General features: G+C 43.9%; 1 protein-coding gene across 1 annotated transcript; it reads left to right on the top strand.

Moving 5' to 3' along the window:
* Window positions 1-343: 343 nt before the first annotated feature.
* LOC309812196 (RNA-binding protein EWS-like) lies at window positions 344-27,878 on the top strand. Its single transcript, XM_082635831.1, is given in 7 exon segments — window positions 344-501; window positions 23,062-23,181; window positions 25,253-26,019; window positions 26,021-26,117; window positions 26,120-26,841; window positions 26,845-26,847; window positions 26,851-27,878. Coding segments are annotated over 7 exon segments (2,205 nt in total). The 5' UTR covers window positions 344-422; the 3' UTR covers window positions 27,268-27,878.

The following is a 27,878-nucleotide window of genomic DNA, read 5'->3' as shown; positions in this document are numbered from 1 at the left end:
AGGGCTTTCTCTAGTTGCGGCAAGTGGGGGCCACTTTTCATCGCAGTGCACGGGTCTCTCACTATCGCAGCCTCCCTTGTTGTGGGGTACAGGCTCCAGACACGCAGGCTCAGTAGTTGTGGCTCACGGGCCTAGTTCCTCTGCAGAATGTGGGATCTTCCCAGACCAGGGCTCGAACCCGTGTTCCCTGCATTGGCAGGCAGATTCTCAACCACTGCATCCCCAGGGAAGCCCCCATCTTTCTAAGTTAAAAGCATTTGCGTTTTAAAATTCTAAAGGACTTGTCAACTTGAGTTGTTTCCTTTACAGCCCATTACTGGGCGGGAGTTTTGCTTCTTTTAGCTGACTTTTTTTTCACTTCACAGTTCCTGCTTTTGCAACTACTTTGAGACAGTGCCGAGTATTCCTGTTGAAGCAGAAACATGACTGTGGAGGAAACTTCTTTGAAGATCTTACAGACAGACCCTACCTCCAGAGAAAGCATGGAGGAGGGACGATCTGGTAAGATAAAATTGATAAGCTTTGACAAAACAAAACAGCTTTTATTCCACTGACCACTGACAACAGGATAGAAATTGCACTGCAGGAATATAATTCTTCACAGTTAATCTCCATAGAAGGAGAAATGTTTTGAGGGACTAGAGGTGGGTGAGAGGACAAGTGTGTAATTGTTGTGTCAGTGATTGTGTTACTATGTATGTTACTTAAATATTTCTGCACAGTGAATTAGGTTACAGGAGGTTAAGAGAAAAATGTTCTCTGGGTTTATTTTATTAGTCCTTGTATTTTTCCCAGGTTGCTGGCAACTTGCACCCTGGCAAGTCACATTATGATATTAAATAACAGATCATTATATCCCAGAGTCATGGCAAACAGACAACAATAGTTTTGTTTTTTAAATTTTTATTCATTTATTTAATATATCTTTATTGGAGTATAATTGCTTTACAATGTTGTGTTAGTTTCTGTTGTACAACAAAGTGAATCAGCTATAAGTATACGTATATCCCCATATTCCCTCCCTCTTGAGCTTTTCTCCCATCCTCCCTATCCCACCCCTTTATTTATTTATTTTGAGTTTTTTTTTATATCTAACAATTTTGAAATACATATACTAATAAAAGTTGCCAGTACCTACTGTATAGACAGGGAACTCAGCTCAATATTAGGAAACAACCTAAATGGGAAAAGAATTTGAAAAAGAATAGATACATGTATATGTAAAAAAAAAAAATTAACCATGACACCTCTTCTGTAGTCTGATTGAATCCAGTAATCATATACTTAGAATCTGTTATTTGTTAGACACCGGGCTACAAAGACAAATCATATTTACACCCTGAGTTCAGGGTTTCATCGTCTCAAGGACAGCCAAATGGGTTACTACAATTTGATGTGATTAGTGCTACAATATATTTAATGAAACCTAGGGAGTTGGAGATGGCTTCACTTCTGAAGTGAATTTTGACCTGGTGTCACATTTTCTGGAAGAAATAGGATTAAAACTCACAATTTTAAAAGAAATATTTATTGAAGTATGGTTGCTTTACAGTGTTGTGTTTGGTTCTGCTGTGCAGCAAAGTGAATCAGTTATACATATATCCCCTCTTTCTTAGTTTTCCTTCCCAGTTAGTTCACTACAGAGCACTGAGTAGAGTTCCCTGTGGTATACAGTAGGTTCTCATTAGTTATCTATTTTATACATGGTGGTGTGTATATGTCAATCTCAATCTCCCAATTCATGCCACCCCGCCCTTCCCCCCTTGGCATCTGTAAGTTTGTTCTCTACATCTGTGTCTCTATTTCTGCTTTGCAAATGAGTTCATCTGTACCATTTTTCTAGATTCCAGATATAAGTGATATTATACAATATTTGTTTTTCTCTTTCTGACTTACTTCACTCTGTATGACAGTCTCTAGGTCTATCCATGTCTATGCAAATGGCACTATTTCATTCCTTTTTATGGCTGAGTAATAGTCCATTGTATATTTGTAACACATCTTCTTTATCCATTCCTCTGTTGATGGACATTTCAGTTGCTTCCATGTCCTGGCTATTGTAAATAGTGCTGCAATGAATATTAGGGTACATGTATCTTTTTTTTTTTTTTTTTTTTTTTTTGCGGTAGGCGGGCCTCTCACTGTTGTGGTCTCTCCTGTTGCGGAGCACAGGCTCCGGACGCGCAGGCTCAGCAGCCATGGCTCACGGGCCCAGCTGCTCCGCGGCATGTGGTATCTTCCCCAACCGGGGCACGAACCCGTGTCCCCTGCATTGGCAGGCGGACTCTCAACCACTGCGCCACCAGGGAAGCCCCGACGTGTATCTTTTTGAATTGTGATTTTCTCCAGGTATATGCCCAGGAGTGAGATTGTAGTTCTGTTTTTAGTTTTTTGAGGAGCTTCCATACTGTTCTCCATAGTGGCTGTACCAGTTTACATACCCACCAACAGTGTAGGAAGGTTTCCTTTTCTTCACATCTTCTCCAGCATTTATTGTTTGTAGATTTTTTGATGATGGTCATTCTGACCAGTGTGAGGTGATACCTCATTGTAGTTTTGATTTGTGTTTCTCTAATAATTAGTGATGTTGAGCATCTTTTCATGTGTTTGTTGGCCATCTGTGTGTCTTCTTGGAGAAATAAAAGTCATAATTTTTTGTTCAAAAAATAATTCTAACTAAGCACAAAAGTATATCTTCTTTCCCTTGGGTACAAAAGTACCCCACAAAATTTCCTTTTGGAATCAAGGGTAAATCTGATATTCAGTGATATCATTAAATATTTCAGCTAAAATCTATTGAGGCTCATTTATGTGTCCAAATGATTTTCTCTTTGCTTCCCCCTTTGTCTCTCTCCCTCTTTATGTCTCTCTCTCTCTGTCTCACAGGCTCTGGTGTACTTTTATGTTCTCTCTCTCTCTCTCTTCCTCTCTCTCTTTCTCTCTTTCAGGTTCATTCCCTGGCCCTTTGATTATGGTGGATCTTCAGCTAGACTTATGTCATCCTATTTAGAGTACCTTACCAAAGTAGTTTATAAAATGTGTCTTACCAGAAATTTTCAGGAGTGATCATAAAAGTGATATGAGCATCTTTTAAACATAACCATTTTAGTTAAAGAGTTTTGATTTAATGAGAACATCAGTGTATTAAAACAACATAGTGATTGATTAATAAAAGCATTTGTTGAGATATAGTATCTATGTGTTTAATTTTGTTATTTATCAGCATCCATGCATTAAAAAAAATTATAACCTCCTTCTCCTCTCCCCCGTTGATGTTAGCTGAGAATTAATTTCTTACTGTTCTCTAAAGAGACTTTTGTTTAATAAAACCATGAATAATTATTGACTCAAAAAAAAAGTCCCTGCAGAAACTGGGACTATTGGTATATAGATCCTTTGTCATTTAAAAACCGATGTGGGGAGCCCGGAGGAAGATGGCGGAAGAGTAAGACGCGGAGATCACCTTCCTCCCCACAGATACATCAGAAATTCATCTGCACGTGGAACAACTCCTACAGAACACCTACTGAACGCTGACAGAAGACCTCAGACCCCCCCAAAAGGCAAGAAACTCCCCACATACCTGGGTAGGGCAAAAGAAAAAAGAATAAAGAGAGACAATAGGATAGGGACGGGACCTGCACCAGTGGGAGGGAGCCGTGAAGGAGGGAAGGTTTCTACACACTACAAGCCCCTTCGCGGGCGGAGGCTGCAGGTGGCGGAGGGGGAAAGCTTCGGAGTAGCGGAGGAGAGCACAGCAACAGGGGTGCGGAGGGCAAAGCGGAGAGATTCTGGCACAGAGGACCGGTGCCCTCAGGCACACACCAGCCCGAGAGGCTTGTCTGCTCGGCCGCCGGGGCGGGCGGGGCTGGGAGCTGAGGCTCGGGTATCGGCTTTCAGTCGGAGCGCAGGGAGAGGACTGGGGCTGGCGGCAGGAAGAGAGCCTGAAGGGGTTAGTGCACCACGGCTAGCCCGGAGGGAGTCCGGGGAAAGGGTCTGGAGCTGCTGAAGAGGCAAGAGACTTTTTTCCCTTTTGTTTCCTGGTGCGCGAGGAGAGGGCATTAAGAGGGCTTGCTTGGGAAAGCGCCGGAGACAGGCGCGAGCCGCGGATAAGGCGCGGACCTCGGAGACGGGCGTGGGCCGCCGCCGCCGCCGCCGCCGCCGCGGCCCGCCGCCGCGGCCCGCCGCCGCGGCCCGCCGCCGCCGCCGCCGCCGCCGCCGCGGCCCGCCGCCGCCGCCGCCGCCGCCGCCGCGGCCCGCCGCCGCCGCCGCCGCCGCGGCCCGCCGCCGCCGCCGCCGCCGCGGCCCGCCGCCGCCGCCGCCGCCGCGGCCCGCCGCCGCGGCCCGCCGCCGCCACCGCCGCCGCGGGGCCTGTGTGCGAGCGCGGGTCACTGTCCGCCCCGCCTTCCGGGGGGCCTGTGCACCCCGCCACTGCCGGGGTCCCGAGACCCGGGGACGGCTTTCCCGGGAAAGCGCACGGAGCGCCACGGGCTGCTGCAACGTCACGCCGGCCTCTGCCGCCGCAGGCCCGCCCCACACTGCGCGCCCCTCCCTCCCCTCTGCCTGAGTGAGCCAGAGCCCCCGAATCAGCGGCTCCTTTAAACCCGTCCTGTCTGAGCAAAGAACGGACGCCCTCCGGCGACCTACGCGCAGAGGCGGGGCCAGGTCCAAGGCTGAGACCCGGGAGCTGTGAGAGCAGAGACAGGGAAATCTCTCTGTGCAGCCTCGGAGGCAGCGGATTAAAGCTCCACGGTCCATTTGATGTGCCCTGCGTCTGTGGAGTGCATGAATGGACAGCGAATCATCCCTAATTGAGGAAGTGGACTTTGAGGACAAGATTTAAGACTTTCCCCCCTTTTCCTCTTTTTACAACGAATTATCCCAAATTAAGGAGGTGGACTTAGAGAGCAAGATTTCAGACTTCTCGCCCCTTTCCTCTTTTTACAACGAATTATCCCAAATTGAGGAGGTGGACTTGGAGAGCAAGATTTTTGATTTTTCCCCCTGCTCTCTTTTTGTGAATGTGTATGTGTAATCTTCTGTGTAAGATTCTCTCTGTATAGCTTTGCTTCCACCATATGTCCCAGGGTTCTATCGGTCCGTTTTTTTTTTTTTCAATAATTACTTTCTAATTTTAATAACACTACTATATTTCATACTTTATTCTATTTTACTTTACCTGCTCTTTCTTTTTTTCCTACCTTCCCTTCCTCCCTCCCTCCGCTCCTCCTTTACTTCTTTTTCTTTCCTCCCTCCCTCCCACCCTTCTTCTTTCCACTTTCTTTTTCTTTCTTTCCTTCCTCCCTCCCTCCCTCCTGTCTTTCTTTCTTTCTTTCCTTCCTCCCTCCCTCCCTCCTTTCTTTCCTTCTTTCTTTCCATCCTCCCTCCCTCCCTCCCTCCTTTCTTTCTTCCTTCCTTCCTTCCTTTCTTCCCTTCTTCCTTTCTTTCCCTCTCTCTCTCTTTCTTCTACTAATTCTTTCTTTCTACTTTTTCTCCCTGTTATTCTGAGCCGGGTGGATGAAAGGCTCTTGGTGCTGCAGCCAGGAGCCAGTGCTGTGCCTCTGAAGTGGGAGAGCCAACTTCAGGACACGGGTCCACAAGAGACCTCCCAGCTCCACATAATATCAAGCAGCGAAAATCTCCCAGAGATCTCCATCCCAACACCAGCACCCAGCTTCAGTCAACGACCAGCAAGCTACAGTGCTGGTCACCCTATGCCAAGCAACTAGCAAGGCAGGAACACAACCCCACCCATTAGCAGAGAGGCTACCTAAAAACATAATAAGGCCATAGGCACCCCAAAACACACCACCAGACGTGGACCTGTCCACCAGAAAGACAAGATCGAGCCTCAACCACCAGAACACAGGCATTAGTCCCCCCCACCAGGAAGCCTACACAACCTACTGAAACAACCCTAGCCACTGGGGTCAGACACCAAAAACAACGGGAACTACGAATCTGCAGCCTGCAAAAAGGAGACCCCAAACACAGTAACATAAGCAAAATGAGAAGACAGAAAAACACACAGCAGGTGAAGGAGCAAGATAAAAACCTACCAGACCTAACAAATGAAGAGGTAATAGGCAGTCTACCTGAAAAAGAATTCAGAATAATGATAGTAAAGCTGATCCAAGATTCTATTTCCAAGATCCATAATCTTGGAAATAGAATAGACAAAATGCAAGAAACAGTTAACAAGGACCTAGAAGAACTAAAGATGAATCAAGCATCGATTAAAAACACAATAAATGAAATGAAAAATACTCTAGATGGGATCAATAGCAGAATAACTGAGGCAGAAGAACGGATAAGTGAGGTGGAAGATAAAATAGTGGAAATAACTGATGCAGAGCAAAATAAAGAAAAAAGAATGAAAAGAACAGAGGACAGTCTCAGAGACCTCTGGGACAACATTAAACGCACCAACATTCGAATTATAGGGGTTCCAGAAGAAGAAGAGAAAAAGAAAGGGACTGAGAAAATATTTGAAGAGATTATAGTTGAAAACTTCCCCAATATGGGAAAGGAAATAGTTAATCAAGTCCAGGAGGCACAGAGAGTCCCATACAGAATAAATCCAAGGAGAAATACACCAAGACACATATTAATCAAACTGTCAAAAATTAAACACAAAGAAATCATATTAAAAGCAGCAAGGGAAAAACAACAAATAACACACAAGGGAATCCCCATCAGGTTAACAGCTGATCTCTCAGCAGAAACTCTACAAGCCAGAAGGGAGTGGCAGGACATAATTAAAGTGATGAAGGAGAGAAACCTGCAACCAAGATTACTCTACCCAGCAAGGATCTCATTCAGATTTGATGGAGAAATTAAAACGTTTACAGACAAGCAAAAGCTGAGAGAGTTCAGCACCACCAAACCAGCTTTACAACAAATGCTAAAGGAACTTCTCTAGGCAAGAAACACAGCAGAAGGAATATACCTACAATAACGAACCCAAAGCAATTAAGGAAATGGGAATAGGAACATACATATCAATAATTACCTTAAATGTAAATGGACTAAATGCTCCCACCAAAAGACACAGAGTGGCTGAATGGATACAAAAACAAGACCCATATATATGCTGTCTACAAGAGACCCACTTCAGACCTAGAGACACATACAGACTGAAAGTAAGGGGATGGAAAAAGATATTCCATGCAAATGGAAATCAAAAGAAAGCTGGAGTAGCAATTCTTATATCAGACAAAATAGACTTTAAAATAAAGACTATTAGAAGAGACAAAGAAGGACACTACATAATGATAAAGGGATCAATCCAAGAAGAAGACATAACAATTGTAAATATTTATGCACCCAACATAGGAGCACCTCAATACATAAGGCAAATACTAATAGCCATAAAAGGGGAAATCGACAGTAACACAATCATAGTAGGGGACTTTAACACCCCACTTTCACCAATGGACAGATCATCCAAAATGAAAATAAATAAGGAAACACAAGCTTTAAATGATACATTAAACAAGATGGACTTAGTTGATATTTATAGGACATTCCATCCAAAAACAACAGAATACACATTTTTCTCAAGTGCTCATGGAACATTCTCCAGGATAGATCATATCTTGGGTCACAAATCAAGCCTTGGTAAATTTAAGAAAATTGAAATTGTATCAAGTATCTTTTCCGACCACAATGCTATGAGACTAGACATCAATTACAGGAAAAGATCTGTAAAAAATACAAACACATGGAGGCTAAACAATACACTACTCAATAACGAAGTGATCACTGAAGAAATCAAAGGGGAAATTAAAAAATACCTAGAAACAAATGACAATGGAGACACGACGACCCAAAACCTATGGGATGCAGCAAAAGCAGTTCTAAGGGGGAAGTTTATAGCAATACAATCCCACCTTAAGAAACAGGAAACATTTCGAGTAAACAACCTGACCCTGCACCTAAAGCAATTAGAGAAAGAAGAACAAAAAACCCCCAAAGTTAGCAGAAGGAAAGAAATCATAAAGATCAGATCAGAAATAAATGAAAAAGAAATGAAGGAAACGATAGCAAAGATCAACCAAACTAAAAGCTGGTTCTTTGAGAAGATAAACAAAATTGACAAACCATTAGCCAGACTCATCAAGAAAAGAAGGGAGAAGACTCAAATCAATAGAATTAGAAATGAAAAAGGAGAAGTAACAACTGACACTGCAGAAATACAAAAGATCATGAGAGATTACTATAAGCAACTCTATGCCAATAAAATGGACAACCTGGAAGAAATGGACAAATTCTTAGAAATGCACAACCTGCCAAGACTGACTCAGGAAGAAATAGAAAATATGAATAGACCAATCACAAGCACTGAAATTGAAACTGTGATTAAAAATCTTCCATCAAACAAAAGCCCAGGACCAGATGGCTTCACAGGCAAATTCTATCAAACATTTAGAGAAGAGCTAACACCCGTCCTTCTCAAACTCTTCCAAACAATATCAGAGGAAGGAACACTCCCAAACTCATTCTACGAGGCCACCATCACCTTGATACCAAAACCAGGCAAGGATGTCAGAAAGAAAGAAAACTACAGGCCAATATCACTGATGAACATAGATGCAAAAATCCTCAACAAAAGACTAGCAAACAGAATCCAACAGCACATTAAAAGGATCATACACCATGATCAAGTGGGGTTTATTCCAGGAATGCAAGGATTCTTCAATATACGCAAATCAATCAGTGTGATACACCATATTAACAAGTTGAAGGAGAAAAACCATATGATTATCTCAATAGATGCAGAGAAAGCTTTCGACAAAATGCAACACCCATTTATGATAAAAACCCTGCAGAAAGTAGGCATAGAGGGATCTTTCCTCAACATAATAAAGGCCATATATGACAAACCCACAACCAACATTGTCCTCAATGGTGAAAAACTGAAACCATTTCCACTAAGATCAGGAACAAGACAAGGCTGCCCACTCTCACCACTCTTATTCAACATAGCTTTGGAAGTTTTAGCCTCAGCAATCAGAGAAGAAAAGGAAATAAAAGGAATCCAAATTGGAAAAGAAGAAGTAAAGCTGTCACTGTTTGCAGATGACATGATACTATACATAGAGAATCCTAAAGATGCTACTGAAAAACTACTAGAGCTAATCAATGAATTTTGTAAAGTAGCAGGATACAAAATTAATGTACAGAAATCTCTGGCATTCCTGTACACTAATGATGAAAAATCTGAAAATGAAATCAAGAAAACACTCCCATTTACCATCACAACAAAAAGAATAAAATATCTAGGAATAAACCTACCTAAGGAGACAAAAGACCTGTATGCAGAAAATTATAAGACACTGATGAAAGAAATTAAAGATGATACAAATAGGTGGAGAGATATACCATGCTCCTGGATTGGAAGAATCAATATTGTGAAAATGACTCTACTACCCAAAGCAATCTACAGATTCAATGCAATCCCTATCAAACTACCACTGGCATTTTTCACAGAACTAGAACAAAAAATTTCAAAATTTGTTTGGAAAAACAAAAGACCCTGAATATCCAAAGCAATCTTGAGAATGAAAAACGGAGCTGGAGGAATCAGGCTCCCTGACTTCGGACTATACTACAAAGCTACTGTAATCAAGACAGTATGGTACTGGCACAGAAACAGAAAGATAGATCAATGGAACAGGATAGAAAGCCCAGAGATAAACCCACGCACATATGGCCAACTTATCTTTGATAAAGGAGGCAGGAATGTACAGTGGAGAAAGGACAGCCTCTTCAATAAGTGGTGCTGGGAAAACTGGACAGGGACATGTAAAAGTTTGAGATTAGATCATTCCCTAACACCATACACAAAAATAAGCTCAAAATGGATTAAAGACTTAAGTGTAAGGCCAGAAACTATCAAACTCTTAGAGGAAAACATAGGTAGAACACTCTATGACATAAATCACAGCAAGATCCTTTTGGACCCACCTCCTAGAGAAATGGAAATAAAAACAAAGATAAACAAATGGGACCTAATGAAACTTCAAAGCTTTTGCACAGCAAAGGAAACCATAAACAAGACCAAAAGACAACCCTCAGAACGGGAGAAAATATTTGCAAATCAAGCAACTGACAAAGGATTAATCTCCCAAATTTATAAACAGCTCATGCAGCTCAATAGCAAAAAAACAAACAACCCAATCCAAAAATGGGCAGAAGACTTAAGTAGGCATTTCTCCAAAGAAGATATACAGACTGCCAACAAACACATGAAAGAATGCTCAACATCATTAATCATTAGAGAAATGCAAATCAAAACTACAATGAGATATCATCTCACACCAGTCAGAATGGCCATCATCAAGAAATCTAGAAACAAGAAATGCTGGAGAGGGTGTGGAGAAAAGGGAACACTCTTGCACTGTTGGTGGGAATGTGAATTGGTACAGCCACTATGGAGAACAGTATGGAGGTTCCTTAAAAAACTACAAATAGAACTACCATATGACCCAGCAATCCCACTACTAGGCATATACCCTGAGAAAACCATAATTCAAAAAGAGACATGTACCAAAATGTTCATTGCAGCTCTATTCACAATAGCCCGGAGATGGAAACAACCTAAGTGTCCATCATCGGATGAATGGATAAAGAAGATGTGGCACATATATACAATGGAATATTACTCAGCCATAAAAAGAAACGAAACTGAGCTATTTGTAATGAGGTGGATAGACCTAGAGTCTGTCATACAGAGTGAAGTAAGTCAGAAAGAGAAAGACAAATACTGTATGCTAACGCATATATATGGAATTAAAAAAAAAATGTCATGAAGAACCTAGGGGTAAAACGGGAATAAAGACACAGACCTACTTGAGAATGGACTTGAGGATATGGGGAGGGGGAAGGGTAAGCTGTGACAAAGCGAAAGAGAGGCATGGACATATATACACTACCAAACGTAAGGTAGATAGATAGTGGGAAGCAGCCGCAGAGCACAGGGAGATCAGCTCGGTGCTTTGTGACCGCCTGGAGGGGTGGGATGGGGAGGGTGGGAGGGAGGGAGATGCATGAGGGAAGGGATGTGGGAACAGATGTATATGTATGACTGATTCACTTTGTTATAAAGCAGAAACTAATAAAAAATTAAAAAATAAAAAAAAATAAAAACCGATGTGGGTGTTTGAGGGTGGGAGTTGGAGGCTAAACCCATCCACCAGCAAACCCTTTAGCATTTGTGGTTTATAGCAAATTTGATGAGAAAGAAAAAGAACATAGCTCACACGTGCTTGTATTTCAGTTCAGCAGAAAGAATACTTTTTACTGAACCTCTATTTTCTGCTAAAAACAAGCATTTCCTTCTTTCTTCTTTCCTTCCCCCTTCCCTGACTTTTATTTTTTATCAACAGGATATTGTAGTTCCTGAAACACAGGGTTCATGCTTAATGAAAAAGAAAGTTCTTAAAGAACGTAAATGTTTTTCTAGCTAAGTCAAGTGCTTACGTAACTGAAACTATTTGACCAGTGCAAATGTGAAAACTGTTTTTTTGAAATTTAAACTGTTCCTGTAAGTTAACTAAGTTTTCTAGAACATGAAAATGAAAGTTAAAACCAGTAGACCAGTAATACGGTTCATTTCTCTGTTCTTCTTTGAGATAATTCCTGACACCATTTTTCAAACTAGAAATTTGAAGGTTGTTGTGTTCAGAGTGTAATATTAGAGGCATATGAATTTAGAGGGAGACAAAAAGAGGACACACCAGAGGAGAGTGTCAGGAAGGAAGAAATTTTCCTCTGCTCTTCTGGCTGGTTTAAGAATTAAATTGACATGAGATAAATAACAGAAGAAAATCAAACAAAAGTTTAATAACATGTATACATGGGAGAGACACAGGAAAATGAGTAACTGACTAAAATGGCCAAAAACTTCACCTTAAATACTGTCTCCAGCTAATGACAAAAGATGTTGGGGGTAGTGGTTTGGGAGTTCAAAGGGGAGGAAGGTCATTGACATGGATATGGAAAAGCAAATGTTTGGTGAATAAATGTTTGCTGGGCCACACAGAGACAAGGGACACAAGAGTGGACTCTGATCTTTAGGCCATTTCCAGTTTCCCCCATCACACTCACCTCCTAATCTTTGCAGATATCTCTGGTGATAGCTCTATTCCAGGAACAGGCCTTCTATCTAAATTCTTTTAGGCAGTTAGGGGGATGGTCAAAGATTCTTCCTGAGTCTTTTGGGCCTTGATGGTTTTCAGCTTGAAATAATCCACATGCCAAAGAGACATTTTGGGGTGGCAAATTTTATTCCCCTGCAAAAAAGGAGAAGAGAAGTATTAATAAGTAAGCAAGAAAGAGAAATGGAACATGAAACAAGGGAGGGTGTTAGGAGCTAGATATAGGGAAATAAAGGAGAACAAAATGGGGGGACTTTTAGAAGATTAGTAAGGGGGCAAATAGGAGATTTATTGGAGAGGTGTAAGGGGAGATGTACGTCTTACTCTTCTAACAATGAAAAAAATTATGGAAGTCATAACATACTGAGTTTCTAAGACAGCTTTGCTTTAATGTAGAACCAGAAAGAATGAAGGTCGAGATTTTCTAATGGAACCAAAATCCAAATGTCACTGTATACTGTTTAAACAAGCCAACCCGATATTGTTTCCCCCTGCCTAGCATTTAAACTGAGGCTCCCTATCATTCTGGAAGATATATGTGAAGTGAGTGAAATGTAGTGGTTAAAAGAAAGTCAGCAGGAACTTTTTCAAAGTATAGTCGACATTCAGTAAAATTCGCTCTTTTGGGTTACATTTCTATGAGTTTTGACAAATACATATAATCATGCAACCACATCACAATCAAGATAGAGAACAGTTCCACACCCCCCACGCCCATGCCCTTTGTAAACATTTCTTTCCGGTTCCGCACCCTTTGGCAACCACTGATCTGTTTTCTGTTCTTCTACTCTTGCTTTAGAAGAATGTCTATCGAGTCTGTTTTTCACTTGGCATAATGCATTTAAATTCATCCATATTGTACTGTGTTATCAATAGTGTGGACTTAGTAAAGAGAGACATTATTCACAAGGAGTCTTACAATAGGAAAAGTGCTCTAAAAAGGTTCTCATGTGGGCTTCCCTGGTAGCGCAATGGTTGAGAGTCCGCCTGCCGATGCAGGGGACACGGGTTCGTGCCCCGGTCCGGGAGGATCCCACATGCCACGGAGCGGCTGGGCCCGTGAGCCATGGCCGCTGAGCCTGCGCGTCCGGAGCCTGTGCTCTGCAACGGGAGAGGCCACAGCAGTGAGAGGCCCGCGTACCGCAAAAAAAAAAAAGGTTCTCATGTTATAAATAGGGCAAGAAGAGGAACAGAACACCTGTGGGGAAAGAGAGCATGAGTGTGAAGAGCAGGTGTCATTTGCGGAGTTAATACTTCTCACTTATGTTCCAGGGACACGTGGTCACGAGCACACATGAGCTGTTATGCATCTCAGTGCTTTCTTTAGTGCTTGTTTGCATTTTCAGGCAAGCCAGAGTTTGGGGGTCTTTGGGGAGGAGAGGGCCTCACTAAAATTTATCAAGCCAAAGCAAAATAAGAAATGAAGAATTTTGAACATGTTACCGAGTGCCAGCTCGCTTAGCTCGCCGCATGACAGGCCAATGAATCGGAGAGGAGGTGTTGAGGCAGGGAATGCAACTGTCTGTCCTCGGAAAGCCGGCAGACCGAGAAGATGGCAGACTAGTGTCTCCAATAAACCATCTTGTCGAGGTCTGTATGCCAGTTTCGTTTATAGAATCAGAGAGGCGGTGAGGAAATAAAGTAAAAGGGCAGAATAGAAAGGGAGAGGTGGTGAGGGAGTAAAGTAAAAGGGCCACCAGGCTTGCAAAACATCTCCTGCAATGACCAGCCTTGGTGAGGGGATGTGTTAACTTCTTCTTTCTTGCAGCCATTCACAGGTGGGCAGGGTCAGACGGTCTCCCTGTGAGCCCAACCAAGACACTTTAGTATAACATTCAGGCAGAGGGGCAGGGTTCCCTGGGGCAAGCCATTATGTAGGATTATAATAAGAAAAGCAATAAAAAGCGAAGGTTAAAGTCAAAGAAACCGATTGAACATGGAGTCTGATTTAGCTTTTCCCTGTTACAGTTCCCCACTGTCAATTTCCATTCCACAGTCTTGTGGGATAAGGGGCGATGACCACTCTTAGCTACTTCCTGCCCTGTAGGGATGATGAGGGGTGATCGTGGAATGGAATTGATCAGCATTGGGCAGGGAATAATTCTTTTTGTTTGTTTGTTTTGCGGTATGCGGGCCTCTCACTGTTGTGGCCTCTCCCGTTGCGGAGCACAGGCTCCGGATGCCAGGCTCAGCGGCCATGGCTCACGGGCCCAGCCACTCCGCGGCATGTGGGATCTTCCTGGACCGGGGCACGAACCCGTGTCCCCTGCATCGGCAGGCAGACTCTCAACCACTACGCCACCAGGGAAGCCCAATTCTTAGAAGTTTTAGTAAGTAGTACAATTCTCACTTATTCAGAACTGACACTGTCCTGTTCAGTAGAACAGGACTAAACAAGTAGATTGATCCACGCTTCTCCAGCTGTAAGGAAATTGCAGTCTCAACACTTATCCTTTTTTTTTTTTTTCTTTTTTTGCGGTACGCGGGCCTCTCACTGTTGTGGCCTCTCCCGTTGCGGAGCGTAGGCTCCGGACGTGCAGGCTCAGCGGCCATGGCTCACGGGCCCAGCCGCTCCACGGCATGTGGGATCTTCCCGGACCGGGGCACGAACCTGTGTCCCCTGCATCGGCAGGCGGACTCCCAACCGCTGCACCACCAGGGAAGCCCCAACACTTATCCTTTTTTGAAGAGGAAATTTAAGTCTTCTAAGGGTTCATAAACCCACTGCTCTCTAGGCCTCTCAGGAGTTGGGTCGTTTTTTGATGACGGTGGTGCAGCTTTAATCTGAGCGTGATGAATCCAAGGCTTTATTCCAGCCAATTTGACAGATGAATGCGTGGTGAGCAATACCACATGTGGTCCTGTCCACCTAGCAGTCAGCTGGTGCTCAGGCCCTTATTCTCTCCAGGTTTTAAGGAGGACTCGATCTCTGGGTCAGAAAGGATGCAAAGCTACCTCAGTTGAATAGGCAGACCTGCTGGAAGCAAACTCATGAACAGAGGTTAGTATAGTGCCCAAAGCTTCAACATAATTAACAGCTATGTCTTTCAGAGAATTTACAGATTCCCCTGCCGGGGCAGACACCTGGAATGGCCTACCATACAATATTTCAAAGGGGCTTAATTTAAGCCTGCTTCTGGGAGCCACTTTGATCCAGGGTAGGGCAACTGGAAAGGCCTTATCCCAAGTTAAATTAGTTTCTTGACATATTTTAGCAATGCCCCATTTTAACGTATGATTCACTTTCTGTTTTTCCTGTTGATTGTCGTCTCAAGGATGAATGTAACTTCCAATTAATTTGCCGTGCTTTAGACATTTGTTGGGCTATGCTAGAGACAAAAGCAGGCCCGTTATCACTCTGAAGGCTGTTAGGTAGTGCAAACAAGGGAATAATTTCCTTAAGGAGGACTTTAACCACTTTGGAGGCTTTTTCTGTCCAGGTGGGATATGCTTCCACCCATCCTAAAAATGTGTCCACTCATACCAGCAGGTATCTGAAGTTTCCTGCAACTCAAGGCACTTGAGTAAAGTCCATTTGCCAGTCCTCGGTGGGGCAGGTCCCTTTGTGCTGAGTGCCCATCTGGGGAGGTCTGACAACAGTTTTGGGGTTATTTTTAGCACAAATCATACAATTCCGAGTGACTCACTGGATGGTCTTTTGTAGGTGAGGTCCCATTATATATTTTTGAATCCATTGCAGGGTGGCATCTCTCCTGTAATGGGTACTGTCATGAATGTGTTTCAGCACAGTGTCCAAGAGGGCCTCAGGAATCAAAACAGTTCCTTGTGCATTACATTTACAGCCAGGTGAGTTATGGTCAAGAGTGAAACCCCACTCTTTGGCCCTCTCCTTGTCCTTTTGTGAATACCCTGGCTGATATTTTAACAAGTCAATCTGTGGAAGGAGTGACCCTATCAAGGTTTAATAATCACCTTCCTTTGCTGCTTTCTTTGCAGCTTGGTCAGCTAACCGATTGCCCTTTATTGTATGTCTCACCTTTCTGGTGGCCTGGGAAGTGTATTACAACCACTTGTGAGGGCTTATGGACTGCTTCTAATAGTGACTGGACTTCAGAAGCATGTTTTATATCTTTATTGTCTGAAGTGAGAAGCCCCCTTTCTTTCCAAATTGCCCCGTGAGCATGCACCACAGAGAATGCATAGTGAGAGTCTGTATATATTTACTTGCTTCCCTTTAGCAAGGAGCAGGGCTCTTGTCACAGCAATGATTTCTGCCTTCTGAGCTGAGCTCCCTGGGGGCAGGGCTTTTGCTTCAGCCATCCTTTTAAGTGTTACCACTGCATACCCAGCACGTTGCCTACCTTGGTCCATGAAGCTGCTTCCGTCGGTGGACAATTCCATATCTGGCTCGGCCAGGGGTTGGTTGATTAAGCCCAGTCTGCTAGAGTACACTAGCTCGATGACGTGTAGACAGTCATGCTCCGGGGATTGTGCAGCATCAATCAGGAACAATGTGGCTGGATTTAAGGCTGAAGTGACTTGGAGTCTTACGTTGGGATTGTCCAGGAGAATGGCTTGGTACTTTCCCATTCTCTTGGAAGTCAGTCAATAGCCTCCTTTCTGTTCCAGCAAAGAAAAGACATGGTGAAGAACATACACAGTGGTGGGTTGCCCCAGGGCAAACTTCTCAGCTTCCTGAAGTACATCACAAGTAGCTTCTACAGCTCGAAGGCAAGGGGGCCACACTTTAACAATCTGTTCTAGTTGTTATGAGAATTAGGCAATGGGTCGAGGGATATTCCCCAGAGTTTGAATTAACACCCCAAGGCTTATGCCTTGTCTCTCACGGACATACAGTTTGAAAAGTTTCTTTAAGTCCGGTAGTCCCACAGCCAGGGCTGAGATTAACTTCGTTTTTATTGTTTCAAAGGCTGTTTGGAGCTCCTTAGTCTAAGGAAGGGGCTCAAGATCATGTCCCTTCAGTGCCTCCTAGAGGGACTTTCCTATGAGCCCATAGTTTGGGATCCTGCCTCAAGTACAGCATGTGTTCTAAATATACCTGCGAATATATCTTCATGACTACGAGATCCTGACTATTTGCTTACCTTTGCTTAGTTTCTGCTAACTTTCTCATAAAGAAAGCTAAATTTCCACAGAAATCTGGAAAGTAAAAAAAAGAAAAGATTTTATATTGATAAACTTACAAATGAAAGTTTAAGTTAGTGTAACTAACTTACAGATGAAATTTGAGTCAAACTGTGACCCTAACTGACCTAGTACTCTTTTACAAACTATTTTCCAAGCCATGTATCTAAAGCATGAATTCTGTTTCTTAGCTGTGACCTTTATAAATTACATAGCCCCTCAAAGCAGAGTTTCTTCCCATGGAAAATAAATATAAGAGTAGAGTTCCCTGTGCTAAATGGGAAGGAAACCTAAAAAAGAGAGGATATAAGTACAACAGACTCATTTTACTATAGAGCAGAAACTAAGACAACATTGTAAAGAAACTATACTCCAATAAAAATTAATTTAAAAAAAGAACCCTGCCATTCCCAGAAAGCCTTTCAGTTATCTGCGGGTCTTGGGTGCTCCCAAGCCTGCAATGGCTTGCTTTCCGTCAGGCAAAATATCCCACTGTTCTTGGGAGAGGACAAATCCCAGATATGTGAGTTGCTGTTTGCATATCTGGGCCTTTTTCTGGGAGATCTTATATCCACAATTGGCCAACTAGTTCAGGGTTCTGATGGTATTTTGTAGACATTTATCGTATGTAGGGCTCGCTGTAAGCAAGTTGTCCACATATTGGAGCAAGAGTACTTCGTCCAAAATTAAATTTCTAAGGTCTCTAGCCAATATCTCCCCAAACAAGGTAGGGGAATTCTTAAATCCTTGAGGCAGGATTGTCTAACAATACTGTTAGACTACCTGTATTTCTGGGTCCTGCTCTTCAAAAGCAAGTAGCTGCTGTGATTCTTCTGCAATAGGAATGAAGAAAAAACAGCATCTTTCAAGTCCAGGACTGAGAAGCATCCATATTCTCCTGGAATAGTTTTGAGCAGAGTGTATGGATTAGGCACCACAGGGTGTAAGTCTTGGACTACTCCATTAATCACCCTCAAATCTTGGACAAAGTGATACTCTGCTGAGTTTGGCTTTTTGACCAGGAGGATAGGGGTGTTATATGGGGACCTGCAAGGTTTAATTAGTCCTGTTTTCAAAAACTTCTCCAGGATTGGCTGAATTCCCTTTTGGGCCTCTTGTCTCAGAGGATGTTGTTTTAGATTAGTCATCCCAGTGTCCCTTTTCAAGGGGATTTGTATTGGTCTTGCATTTTTGGTCTTCCCTGGAGTGCCGTCAGCCCACGCTTGTGGCCTTACCTTTTCGTAGACCTCAGGGGGAAAGAGCTGTCTCCTTCTCTGGGGTTTCCATGAGCGCCTTTGGTAGGCTTAAATCATGCTCCAGTGGGACCCTGATGTTAAGCTGTTCTGGGGAAAAAGTTACTTGAGCATTTAATTTACGAAGGAGATCTCGTCCCAAAAGGGGAATTGAACATTTGGCATATATAAGAAGCTATGTCTCAGGCTGAGGTCCCCTAGTTGGCATTCTAGAGGCTGTAAAAATGAACGGCTTTGTACTTCTCCAGAAGTTCCTGTGACTGGGATAGACTGAGCTGTTTTCTGTGCCACTGTGGTGTTTACCACAGAATAGGTGGCACCCGTATCTATTAGAAAGTCAGGCAACTTGTTCCCCACTGTCAAAGTGGGAAAATTAGAATCAGACGCCTCAAGTCCAAGGGAGTCCCTGGGCCTCTTCATGCATTATCAAAGTGTTCCCCTCTTCTTATCATATGAGAGGCTCCTGTCTTCCTTCTATTATTCTTTCGTCTAGGGCAATCTCTTTTCCAATGCCCTTCCTCCTTGCGGTAAGCACATTGTTCCTTCCCCAATGGTGGCTTCCTTTAGGTTACTCACCTTCTGGGAACTTAATGCTGCTGCCAGAAAACGTGCATTCCATTTTGCATCTTCTTGCTTCTGTCCTTGTTCCCTGTTGTTGAATACTTTAAAAGCAACATCTACTCATTGAGAAGGGTTCATTCCAAATGCACCATCTAACTTCTGTACTTTTTTCCCTATATCTGGGGCATTTTGCCCAATGAAAGTCATATGTATCATCCTTACATTCTCAGGGGCCTCAGGGTCTGCATCTGTGTAGTGCTTATAAGCTTAATAAAGCCTTTCTAGGAACTCTGCTGCATCCTCATTTGGTTTTTGTTTTATCTCCTGAATCTTGTTTAATCTCTTTTGTCTGGGTACCCCCTTTTGAAGACCCACTAAGGCACACCTCCTATAATGTTCTAGAAGTGGCATGCCCCCATTATTAGGATCCCAATTAGGCTCAGCAATAGGGACTGCCAGATTTGCTTCTGGAGTTCCATTTGGATCCACTAGGTGGAGCTGGTGTGCTTCCTCTCTAGCCTTGTCAATGACCATCCTGCTTTCATCCCCAGTAAGCATTATATTCATGAGTGTGAATGTCCGCCCAAGTGGGATGGTGAGTGGCAAATATGGAGGTGAATGAAAAGTTCAGTCATATAGAGTGGGTCCTCTCACTAAGCAGGGTTATGGTTTTTCCAGTTAAGCAAAGCTGAAGTCGAGAATGGATTGTGTATCCATAAGAACCCAGGTGGTTGGCCATCTGCATTAAGGCCTCCTACCGGGTAGCAGCACAAGGGAAATTGCCCTGCTGTGGATGTGCCTCCCGGTTCAAATTCGGTGCTCTGTCAGGTCTTAGATTGTGATACTAAACCAGGTCCCTGTGCCCTGGGGGTGACCATAGAAACCTCTATTTGATCCCTATGGGTGGGGGAAACAGGAAGTGGTGAAAGGGATAAGTATGTTGGCGGCATGCGGAGCTCACTGTTGGAACAACTGCTGGTGCAGCCTGCTTGGCCAGTGGGGGAGCTGGATAGGCCAGAGGGGGGTTTAAGTTTTGAAATAATGTCCCCACTCTCATTTTCTCTCTCTTCCTCTTGTAGAACAGGTTCCCCCTTGGGTTTTCTTTCAGATCATTGCACCATAAGATGGCAGTCCTCTGACTCCTTTTCCTCCTGTTGCAAAAGCATAAATGCTTCTACATATGGAATCTCATCTTTTTTCCCTGTTCTTTTGCAAAACACTTCTAACTGTGAGATCATATAATAACTGACTGAGCCATTCAGGGGCCATCGTTCTTCTGATCCTAACATATATTGGGTCCACACCCTATTACAATAGTATATCATGTCTTTCTTAGTCATAGGCTCATGGCTATGTTTTGCTTATTTATCTAATATACACCCCAAAGGGCTTTCCTTCAGGATAGATGGAATATTTCCCATTTTTATAAGTTTGATAACACCAAAACACAAAAGACACAGATGAATTCCAACACAAAAGACACAAATTCTAGCATCGATGCACATGAAACCAAGACAAAACCATACCAAAACCGACGAACTAGTTCCCAGCGAACCAGTTCCCAGAATCAGGTAGAGTCCAACAACAATTCCGTCCTCCAACAGGGTACCCCAACCCCATTGGGGTTGTCCCATAAAGGAAAAGCCCAGATTGAGGGGGAATATGTGCCCATCATGAATGCTGGAGCGACTTACCCTCCAGAATTGAATCGAGTCCATTGACTCATAGCCCCAAATGGAATCGAAGTTCCCCAGATGGAACTGAAGTTCCCCAAATTGGAGTTTGTCGCTTCACTGCTTCAATTGCCAAGCGCTGGGGTGGCCAGTGCCATTTCAGGGAACTTGGAAAGGAAGATCCTCAGGAAAAGTGGTCCTGGCAGCTGCTAGCGCCTTGCCCCAATATTCCCTGACCAGGATTGGCTAGCCACAAGCAGCAAGGCTCCTGGCTGCCTCGCCAAATTTGTTACCAAATCAAAGCTCACTCTGCTCACCACATGACAGGCCAATGAATTGGAGATGAGGCGTTGAGGCAAGGAATACAACTTTATTCGGAAGGCTGGCAGACTGAGAAACTGGCCTCCAAACCGCGATAAGATGGTTTATCAGAGACATTATTCTGCCATCTTCTCGGTCTGCCAGCTTTCTGAATAAAGTTGTATTCCTTGCCTTGACACCTTGTCTCCGATTCATTGCCCTGTCTTGCGGCGAGCAGAGCAAGCTTGGACTCGGTAACAAACATAGGTTCAAGTTTTTCTTTTTTCTTAATACCAGGTGTATTTGTTTATCTTTTTACCAGCTGAAGGATACTTAAATAGTTGGCAGTTTTTGGTGATAATGAATAAAGTTGATATAAATATTCAAGTATAGGTTTTTGTGTAAATGGAAGTTTCCATTCCTCTTGCATAGATACCTAGGGATGGGTTTGCTAGGGCATATGGTAAGGTTATGTTGACCATACCTAACTGCCAAGCTGTGTTCTAAAGTGGCTATACTGTTGCATTTCCAACAACAATGCATGAGAATTCCATTTGTATCATTTCTTCACCATAGCTTAGTTTTGTTACTTTTGTTTTATCTGCCACTCTAATGCTCATATAGTGGCAGCTCATTGTATTTTAATTTATGTTTCCCTAATGACAGGTTACGTTGGTTTTTTGATTCATGGGAGCCAGCAGGGCAGTCACAGGAGCTGCCTAGGGCCACTAGAGCCAGCATTTGCTTGGGTGAAAGGAGGCCTGGGCTCCCAGGAGCCTGCTGGGAACCTGGTGTCATGGGAGTCACTTGGGTCACTGGAGCTGGGAGGCACTGGGGTGAGGGGGGCCTGGGTTAGCAGGAGTCTGCAGGGAGTCACACAGGATGCAGCACTCAGCCTGATTTGATGCTGGGGCAGGCAGATCTGGGATCTGTAGTGATGTCAGTCACTGTTTTACTATCCTTTTCCCACAGGGAAAGGGTCTCTCTCGTGCTGTACTGCCCAGTCCTGGGGGAAAGGTGTTGGGGGCCTGGGTTCCCAAGAGTTCACCAGGAGCCAGGTATCACAGGAGCCACCTGGAGCTGCTGGAGTTGGCAGGTGCAGGAGGGAGACAGGGGCCTGGGCTCCTAGGAGCCCACAGGAAGCCCTTTGTGGAAGCTGTCTGAGGCTGCTTTATCTGCCTGGAATTACTGGAGTAGGCAGGAGCTGGGATGAGGCATGGGGGTGGGTGTGCCTGGAATCCTTGGCTCTTGGGAAGATATTTTCATGTGCAGATAATCTTCAAGTTGATATTTCTACTGGGAGATGAGCGGATGTCACTTCTAGAGACACTTCACTTCTTTGCAATCTATATGCCTTTTATTTATTTTTCTTACCTTATTGCCACTGATAGAACATCTAGTAAAAAGTTAAATTGGATTGGTGAGAGCAGGCTTCCTCGCCTTGTTCCTGACCTTTGAAGGAAGGCATTTACTTTTTCACCATTAAGTATCATGCTAGCTGTTCTTTTTCTGTAGATGATATTTATCAGGTTAAGTCCTTCAATTCCTAATTTGTTGGGATTTGTTATCTTGGATGAATAATACATTTTTCACATTTTTTTCTATATTTATTGAGATGATCATGTGCTTTCTCTTCTCTTATTTTGTTAATGTGATGAATTATATTGAGTAATTTTCTAATGCTCCTTTCAGTACTTCTAACCAGATCTCCTATTTATGGAGGTAAACCTGGATCATTTGTATGTTTTTTTTTCAGCCTGATTTCTACTCTTTTTGATTCTTATTCTCTCATTAGCTCTTCTTCCAATAACTGGAAGATTCTCTAGGGGAAATAAAACTCAGTTTCTTGGGCCATGGTTCTCATTTGTGGACCTGGACCTTTTGTGAAGGGGGTTGGCAATAAGGGAGTTGAGGTACAGCTGACTTTACAGGTTGATTCTGTGATAAATTTAAGTTTTTCTTCCTAATACCTTCATGAGATTGAGATTATGACATTTGTATTTATAGGTAAAGATCTCCAAAGAAAATTCCTACCAATTACATCTCCTGTAATCCCACTTTATTGTTGCATCATCATGATTATGGTCCTAGCTACAATTGTGGTGGTACTTTCCACTTTTTTGGCAGGTAAGTTATCTGTCCTCCAAACTTTCAATGTTCTTCACACATTTATGTTGTCGATAAATACTTACTGAGCTCCATTATGTGCCAGGCACTGTGTGAAGTGCTTGAGGTATATCAGTGAACAAAACACACAAAAAATCCCTGCTCCCAGGGAACTCATATTGTAGCAGGAAGACACAGATACTATAATATAGGGGTAACAGTTTGAGGAATACAAGTGGCCAGGGTAAGCCTCATTGAAAGGATGACTTTTCAGCAAACTTTTGAAGGTGATGAAGGAGCCATGTGGCTATATGGGGAAAGCATTCCAGGTGGCAGGAACAAGCAGAATCAAAGGAGGAATCTCCTTGGTAGGTTGGAGGAAAAGCAAGGAGGCTTCTTCAGCTAAAGCAAAATGAGAATGAGGGAGAGTAATGGACTGGGGGTCAGGGAGATAATAGCCTTATGAGTCAGTTAAAGACTTCAGCTTTTATTTTGAGTGTAGTGGGGAGGATGAGGAAGAGGGAAATTGTAGGAGAGGAATGCCATGATCTGAATTTCATTGTAGAATAATCATTTTGACAGCTACTTTGAGAAAAGATTGTTAGAAGAAAAAGTAGACTCAGGAACACCTATTAGGGCAAACTTGTAGAAATCCAGGCCAGAGAGGACCGTGGCTTGGCCCTGATGGTAAAAGTGGAGGTGGGACTAGGTGTCAGAATCTATCTACTTTGAAAGTTGAGTCAACAGTATTTCCTATCAGATTGGATAAGGGAGGAAAAAGTGAGGTTATGGAAAAAAAACATCTATTCTTCCCATAGCCTACACTCTGAAATCTTGCTGGTTTCAGAGCATCTAACAAGGGCCCAGATATTTTTATATATATTTAACAGAAATATGTATAAAACAAAAAACTACATAGGAAAACCTACGTTGTATTTTTGGTACTAAAATCAATATTTGAACCGTGTTATGTTTTGTCTACTAGAAGGTTTTATACCCCCTAAGAAATGTACCATAGTAAAATCTAGGAAAGGCAAGGAGTTTGCCTTTCTTTTGTCAAGAGTAAGAAGGACTGATATTAAGGAAGATGTGGGAAAGGGAATCTGTATGATACTAGGAAAGAGTACTACAAAAATTAAATGCTACAGAAATTGATTTCCTTAAAGCCATTAGTGTCCGTGTACCCCTGGGAAGTCAGATACATAGGTACTCTGCTTGAAGTCCAGTGGACTGATGACTTTTGTGCCTGGGATAAGACTGTTAGTGATGATTTAGGAAGGCAACAATTGAATGTACGTATTTCAAGACTGACCTCAGGGGTAAAAGATCACCATACAAGGGCCTCCCTGGTGGCGCAGTGGTTGAGAGTCCGCCTGCCGATGCAGGGGATACGGGTTCGTGCCCCGGTCTGGGAGGATCCCATATGCCGCGGAGCGGCTGGGCCCGTGAGCCATGGCCTCTGAGCCTGCGCGTCCGGAGCCTGTGCTCCGCAACGGGAGAGGCCACAACAGTGAGAGGCCCGCGTAAGGAAAAAAAAAAAAAAAAAGATCACCATACAAAATATATACATTTATTCACATATTAGTTTCTGTAGACCATTCTGTTCCAAGGCAAATCCTCAGTATAATAAAATCATTTAGGAAAAACCAACTACTGCTAGTTTGCACTCAGCAAGTGCTCATGGATCTCAATATTGTATTCTCCCAGAAACCAAAAAAAGAAAAATGATCTCAGAAAGGCCTGCTCTTTTGGCAAGCAGTGAAATGCAATCATATTTCCACATATTGAGTAGCAGTTGGTATTTTATAAATGGCTAAGGCTGGTAGCATTCCAAGAGGCATTAGAAATATTAGTTGGTAGTGCATTACAGCTCAGCAATTCTGCACATAACCAAGAGTGGGGCAGCATCCACAGAGAGTATTTATTATGTAGCCAGGCACTTAAGAATATGTTTCTGGAAGCAAAATAAGATGATGATAAGGGAAATTATGTAATGAGTGGTGCCAAAATACGTATAAAGGAAAACTATTCATTGGGGAAAACAAACGCATTTGGGCATGGAAGACATTTTTAACAATTTGTCTACCTATAGAAAGTAGCCCCAGATGGATGTTGAGAGAACGAGAAGGAAGGAGAGAGAAAATGGCGTCCACAGATTACAGTACCTACAGCCAAGCTGCAGCCCAGCAGGGCTACAGTGCTCACACCGCCCAGCCCACTCAAGGATATGCACAGACCACCCAGGCATATGGGCAACAAAGTTACAGAACCTATGGACAGCCCACTGATGTCAGCTATACCCAGGCTCAGACCACTGCAACCTATGGGCAGACCACCTATGCAACTTCTTATGGACAGCCTCCCACTGGATACTCTACTCCAACTGCCCCCCAGACATACAGTCAGCCTGTCCAGGGGTACGGCACTGGTGCTTATGATACCACCACTGCTACAGTCACTACCACCCAGGCCTCCTATGCAGCTCAGTCTGCATATGGCACTCAGCCTGCTTATCCAGCCTATGGGCAGCAGCCAGCAGCCACCGCGCCTGCAAGACCGCAGGATGGTAACAAACCCGCTGAGACTAGTCAACCTCAATCTAGCACAGGGGGTTACAACCAGCCCAGCCTAGGATATGGACAGAGTAACTACAGTTATCCCCAGTTACCTGGGAGCTACGCCATGCAGCCAGTCACAGCACCACCATCCTATCCTCCTACCAGCTATTCTTCTACACAGCCAACTAGTTATGATCAGAGCAGTTACTCCCAGCAGAACACCTATGGTCAACCGAGCAGCTATGGACAACAGAGTAGCTATGGTCAACAAAGCAGCTATGGGCAGCAGCCGCCCACTAGTTACCCCCCCGCAAACTGGATCCTACAGCCAGGCTCCAAGTCAATATAGCCAACAGAGCAGCAGCTACGGGCAGCAGAGTTCATTCCGACAGGACCACCCATGGGTGTTTATGGACAGGAGTCTGGAGGATTTTCCGGACCAGGAGAGAACCGGAGCATGAGTGGCCCTGATAACCGGGGCAGGGGAAGAGGGGGATTTGATTGTGGAGGCATGAGCAGAGGTGGGCGGGGAGGAGGACGCGGTGGAATGGGCAGCGCTGGAGAGCGAGGTGGCTTCAATAAGCCTGGTGGACCCATGGACGAAGGACCAGATCTTGACTTAGGCCCACCTGTAGATCCAGATGAAGACTGTGACAACAGTGCAATTTATGTGCAAGGATTAAGTGACAATGTGACTCTAGATGATCTGGCAGACCTCTTTAAGCAGTGTGGAGTTGTCAAGATAAACAAGAGGACTGGACAACCCATGATCCATATCTATTTGGACAAGGAAACAGGAAAGCCCAAAGGCGATGCTACTGTATCCTATGAAGACCCGCCAACCGCCAAAACTGCCGTCGAGTGGTTTGATGGGAAAGATTTTCAAGGGAGCAAACTTAAAGTTTCTCTTGCTCGGAAGAAGCCTCCAATGAACAGCATGAGGGGAGGAATGCCCCCCCGTGAGGGCAGAGGGATACCGCCGCCGCTCCGAGGAGGTCCAGGAGGCCCAGGAGGTCCTGGAGGACCCATGGGTCGCATGGGAGGCCGTGGAGGAGACAGAGGAGGCTTCCCACCAAGAGGGCCCCGCGGTTCCCGAAGGAACCCTTCTGGAGGAGGAAATGTCTAGCACTGAGCTGGAGACTGGCAGTGCCCCAATCCGGGGTGTGGAAACCAGAACTTTGCGTGGAGAACAGAGTGCAACCAGTGTAAGGCCCCAAAGCCTGAAGGCTTCCTCCCACCACCTTTCCCACCCCTGGGTGGTGACCGTGACAGAGGTGGCCCTGGTGGCATGCGGGGAGGAAGAGGTGGCCTCATGGATCGGGGTGGTCCTGGTGGAATGTTCAGAGGTGGCCGTGGTGGAGACAGAGGTGGCTTCCGTGGCACCCGGGGCATGGACCGCGGTGGCTTTGGTGGAGGAAGACGAGGTGGCCCTGGGGGACCCCCTGGACCTTTGATGGAACAGATGGGAGGAAGAAGAGGCGGGCGTGGAGGACCTGGAAAAATGGATAAAGGCGAGCACCGTCAGGAACGCAGAGACCGGCCCTACTAGACGCAGAGACCCCGCAGAGCTGCATTGACTACCAGATTTATGTTTTAAACCAGAAAATGTTTTAAATTTGTAATTCCATATTTATAATGTTGACCACAACATTATGATTATTCCTGTCTGTACTTTAGTATTTTTCACCATTTGTGAAGAAACATTAAAACAAGTTAAATGGTAAAAAGAAAAAAAAAAAAAAAAAAAGAAAGTAGGCCCTGTTCAGATTTTAAGAAAAACAAAATGCTACTAGCAGAGGCCATAAAAGTACAAGAGTCTAGTTGATATTTGGCCATGTTTTTCTTCAAATCCCTCATTTTGGAATTTGGTTATACTGTACCTACACATACACATATACATGTATATATATATATGTATACACACATATGTAAAAAAAAAGACCTCAAGATGGTAAGTGGAAAAATAGATAAAAGGGATGAGAAAATGTATTTGTTATGATTCACTGTGTCTGTCCAACTTTTAGTGAGAAACACAAAGCCGGTCTCATATGTTCTGTATGTTACCTGCCCAAAAGAATGGATTGGATTTGGAAGTAAGTGTTTTTATTTTTCTGAAGACACAAGGAATTGGACATTCAGCCAGACATTCTGTACCTCATT

Source organism: Mesoplodon mirus (genome assembly GCF_964341445.2).
Source record: "Mesoplodon mirus genome assembly, chromosome: 11".
Taxonomy (NCBI): Eukaryota; Metazoa; Chordata; class Mammalia; order Artiodactyla; family Ziphiidae; genus Mesoplodon; species Mesoplodon mirus.
The sequence above is the reverse complement of the archived record's forward strand: the minus strand, read 5'-3'. Positions and strand labels throughout refer to the sequence as shown.